Source organism: Hibiscus syriacus, unplaced genomic scaffold, assembly GCF_006381635.1.
Source record: "Hibiscus syriacus cultivar Baekdansim isolate YM2019G1 unplaced genomic scaffold, ASM638163v2 tig00110065_pilon, whole genome shotgun sequence".
Lineage (NCBI taxonomy): Eukaryota > Viridiplantae > Streptophyta > Magnoliopsida > Malvales > Malvaceae > Hibiscus > Hibiscus syriacus.
Window position 1 is genome coordinate 2,092,967 of NW_024062585.1, and position 4,796 is coordinate 2,097,762.

The following is a 4,796-nucleotide window of genomic DNA, read 5'->3' on the forward strand; positions in this document are numbered from 1 at the left end:
GAACAACACTTGGTGTTTGCATTTCCTAAAGCAAGGAGTGTTAGTTGATGTGCTTTAAGATTTTTCTATTTTTAGATTTATTTGTTATTCGTGTGTTGCTCTTAAGAGAAAATTATTCATGGGTGGCTACTTAAATTTAGGAACATGTTAGTGGGCTGTTGATTTTATTGTATTTAAATTCTGAATGATTGCTAAATAAAAAATAATGTTCAGTTTCCTTCATCTATTGAAGTTTCTTTTAATTAAAATACCAACAGTTGAGCAGGTATATACCATAAAATCTAAGCTAAAACCAACAAATTGGCATTGAATTTCATGATCCTCCAGTAATTTAGTTTGGAAATCACGGATCGATCAAAGAAAAGATGGTGCTAGCGAACCATGGATAGAAATTAACCTAATGCCAAGATGTAGTTGCACAAAGGACGTCATCATCAAGAACCAGAAATAAGCTCTAACATATGGAGCATAAGATTCAATCCACCAGTCCATCAAAACTATTTGGAATAACCAGGGCAATTCATCAGGTACAGAAGGAAACTAAAGTGCATAAACTAATAAATCCGTCTAATTTCCGAGTTCTCACTTAAATAAAACATCTCACCCCAAACCAGCAGGCTAGAAGCAAAGCTATCCAAACAACAGCAAGTGAATGCGATACCATCAAGTGAATTCCGCATTTCCAATCGAAGAACTGGAAATCACTGCATTCTGCCTACAGGTTCAAGTGCCTCAACAGTAACGATGCTATTTCCTCTGATAACCTGCGGCAGATTGGTATCAATTAATAAAATGAGGCTAAAGATGAAAGCATACACATGAATGGCTATATAAACATTGAGCAAGGTATAGGAGGCTCACCACCATGCCTATATCAGTTTTCTCATTGCCATTCACCTCTACTGTGTTGTCAACCACTAGATTCATAAACTGATCAAACCCACGAAGCGTGCCGACGACCATGCGATTGGCATTCAGCTTGACTGCAGAGCATTAAATAACAGTATATTTTCAAACAAATAAATTGGTTCCTTTCCATGAATACTACTAAGCTACAATACACGTAATCGACAATCTGCCAGCCCATAAGCCACAAAAAGTCATTTATGTCAGCCTAAAGTGCAACTTACAATACCAACTTAACAGAAGTCAACATAGAATCAGCAGCAAGTTCCAAACAAAATAATGCATGGATCGGTATTGGCAAATAGCATAACAATGGAAGAATAAATCTACAATCATAACAATTCCATAGGACTGTCCCAAGGCAAAGGATTAAAGTCTTAAACCCTTTAACTTGGTAATCTGGCACACGATAGAGTTTCTAACGAACATAATAACTAAGAAACACTGAAGAATACAAAATATGAAATTCCATGGAGCCGGCCACTCCGTAGTCTCAACTCAAATCTTATGACTTATATACAATGATGGACTAAGGGGGAGCAGTCGGGGGCGGTTGCCCCACCCCTAAAATTCAAATTACTATGTTTTTTAGATTTTTTTAATATTTTCTATTAATAATATGTTTTTCGTCCTAAAATTTTATAAATTTGTCCCTCCTAGAATATTATAAGTTCACGGTTAGCATAAATCTACAATCACAAGTCATAACAATTCCATAGTACGGTCCCAAGGCAAAGGATTAAAGTCTTAAACCCTTCAACTTGATAATCTGACACACGATAGAGTTTCTAACGAACATAACTTAGAAATACTGAAGAACACAAAATATTAAATTCCATGGAGTCGGCCACTCCAGAGTCTCAACTCAAATCTTAGGAGTTATATACAATGATGGATCGAGGGGAGCGGCCGGGGCGGTCGCCCCACTCCTAAAAATTTTAAATTACTATATATTTTAGATTTTTTATATATATTTATATCTAAAATTTCATAAATTTGTCTCTCCTAGAATATCATAAGTTCAGAATTAGCATAAAATCTTGCCTACGTCCCGCTTATATGTGTGTGTAAAGAACAAAGATTTAAATAGAAATTATGCTCAAACAAACGAGGACATCCGCACTGAACTATTAGGCAAGATTTAGAATCATTTCAGCTTCAACTACCAAAACACTCAACCAAACTAAAATTGAAGAGACGAAGAGGTATCAATCATCACGAAGGAACTTATCTAACCAAATTCAACAGCAGATGAATGTAAACAAAGTTTATTAGAAGCATCAAGTTGAAATGGGCAACAGAAAAGAAGGAATTAAAAGAAAAAAAGAAGTTACTCTGGAGCTGCTTGTCCATGTACCTGTTAAGAACAAAAAACACAAATAATATAAATTAAGAATCGAAGAACTGAGCGAAAAGAAAACAATTTCGGGGAAAGGAAAGAGAAGAAAATATTACTTTTTGAGATCTGGAGGCTGCCCGGATCTGCTCATCGCGATGGAAGTTTTGCTTGAGAGCGGAGAATAGGGTTTTTTTCTTGGGTGGGGGGGGGGGGGGGACCAAAAACGATACTTGGCTTTAGATTCCAAGTTTCAAAAATATTAAAATCTGATTGGGTTGAAAAGAGTAAACAGAAATGGGATGTGCTTCGAGAATCGAACTCGGGACCTCTCAGACTTGAAGCGAAAATCATACTACTAGACCAAACACCGATTCAAAGTTGCCTTTTCGTATTAAATTTAGTTTGAAAATCATTTTTATTTTAACAATTATTCCTATATGTTTTCCCCCAATATTTATATTTAAAAATTTCATAAAACTAAATAGTTTGAGGATAACTAATAAATTGAATTATTTTGAACTTGATTTTTCTTGGTAGATAAATGAGAGAACATCAACGCACCGATCAACATCGACAATAGAAGGCAATCATTCGATGATTAGAAATAAATGAGTCTTTTAATAATCTTATTAAGTGTTGCATTCGTAAATCAATTCTCTTCCTAAAAGTTTTGTTGTGCATCAACTTAATTTAAGGTTAATTTAAGGATGTTGTCAACCTATAATATTATCGTATTCAATTTTAAAAGTTAAATAAATTTATAATATTTTCGGTTACAACCGAAAAATTATATTGTGGGAGTTTACGGTTTACAATTGAAAAAACAAAATCATACAAAATTGTAACATTTTTTATTATAACCTAAAATGTTACTCTATCCACCCTAAAAAAATTACTCTTTATAAAATTTTTTGGTTATAATCGATTTGTTTCATTTTTAACCTTATAATAATAAATTGTATTTTAAAATTTCTGCTCCCTAGGGCTGTAAAATCAGGTAATCGAACAGGTTTCAGTCGGATCTTGTTAGGTCGGGTAAAATCAGGTACAGGTCAACTCCAATTTGACACCAAATCCAGATCGGGTATGTGTCAAATCAGTTCGTGTTATTTTCAGGTTGATTTGACACCAGATCCAGATCGGGTTCAGGTCAAGTCATTTTTAGTTCGAATCGATGTCAGTTCAGGTAAAACCAGTTCAGGTCCGAAGCAGATAAAGACCAGGTTAATTCAGGTTCGGGTGAACTTCAGTCGGATCTCGTTCAGATCGGGTCACATCATTGACAGATAAAATTCATGTTGAATGTTTACCGGATACGGATTGAGTTCAGGTCAGGTCGTTTTTATTTTTGGATTAATTATTTTGTCATTTTTCATAATTGTTGAATTGAAAGTTGTAATTGTATATGATTTCGAGTATATTACAAAAAATCATGAATTAATTTTGTAAAAAATATAAATTTAAGGACAAAATTGAAGAAATGTAAAATTACAAGTAAAATTTTAAAATATAAATTAAACAACACACATAGGTAAGGGACCAAATCGAAATAAATTTAAAATGTGAGGTTTAAATTAATATAAAAATGACTAAATTATGCTCATTTAAAAAGTTATGGGCCAGTTACAAAAATATAAATAACAACTAACAATTAGCCAAATGAAGATGCAAATATAAATTTAAGGACTAAATTGAATACATATAAAAGTGAAAGACTTAAAATTAAAATAAATTAAAAAACACAAAAGGATAAAATCGAAATAAATAAAAAATGTGAATAAATAATAAAAATATAGTAAATTGCCTTCATTTAAAAATTGAAAAAATATAATATATATAATATAAGTTTATATATAAACTATATTTATATTATAAACTAGATATATAAATTATGTTTATATGAACTATATATATATATATAAACTATATATGTAAACTATATATGTATAAACTATAAAAAGTATATAGTTTATAAACTATAATTTATATTAATATAGTATTTATATATATATATATATTATTCAAAGTGAATGGTGGGTGAAAACTTTTTAAAAGAAATATTTTTTTGTGTGAAATTTTTTTATTTTATTTGGGAAATTAGAGGGAAATTGAGAAATTTTGAGAATATAAGGAAATTGAGAAGTTAGAGGGAAATTGGGAAATTTAGAGGGAATGGAAACATTTGGGAAGTTGGCGCCAATGATAGTGTCGAACAAGATATTTTCGGTTAATTAGGCTCATGCTCCTCCAACAATCATCATTTTTCCACTTGTATTTGATTTTTGATTTCTTTCATTTTAGTCATGGTTTAATTGTAAATATCTTCTTGAATTTTCAATTCGATCACTACAGCAAAATGGGTTTTTAGCGGCGTTTTTTGAACAAACGCCGCTAAATACTATAGTTTAGTGGCGTTTTCATATAAACGCCGCTAATTACTATACTTTAGCGGCATTTTTGTACAAACGCCGCTAAAGACTCGTACTCTAGTGGCATTTTAAGCACAAACGCCGCTAAAGGCCCGTACATTAGTGGCGTTTTCATATAAACG

At 32.0% G+C, this 4,796-nt stretch overlaps 1 protein-coding gene across 1 annotated transcript; it reads right to left on the reverse strand.

Annotated features, from left to right (window-relative positions):
- Positions 1–434: 434 nt before the first annotated feature.
- LOC120214471 (probable small nuclear ribonucleoprotein G) lies at positions 435–2,488 on the reverse strand. Its single transcript, XM_039212360.1, has 4 exons — positions 2,362–2,488; positions 2,241–2,263; positions 862–983; positions 435–764 (listed from the first exon to the last, which is right to left on the reverse strand). Exons 1-4 carry the CDS (start codon positions 2,394–2,396, stop codon positions 702–704), a joined length of 243 nt encoding a protein of 80 aa, XP_039068291.1. The 5' UTR covers positions 2,397–2,488; the 3' UTR covers positions 435–701.
- Between the last annotated feature and the right edge of the window lie 2,308 nt (positions 2,489–4,796).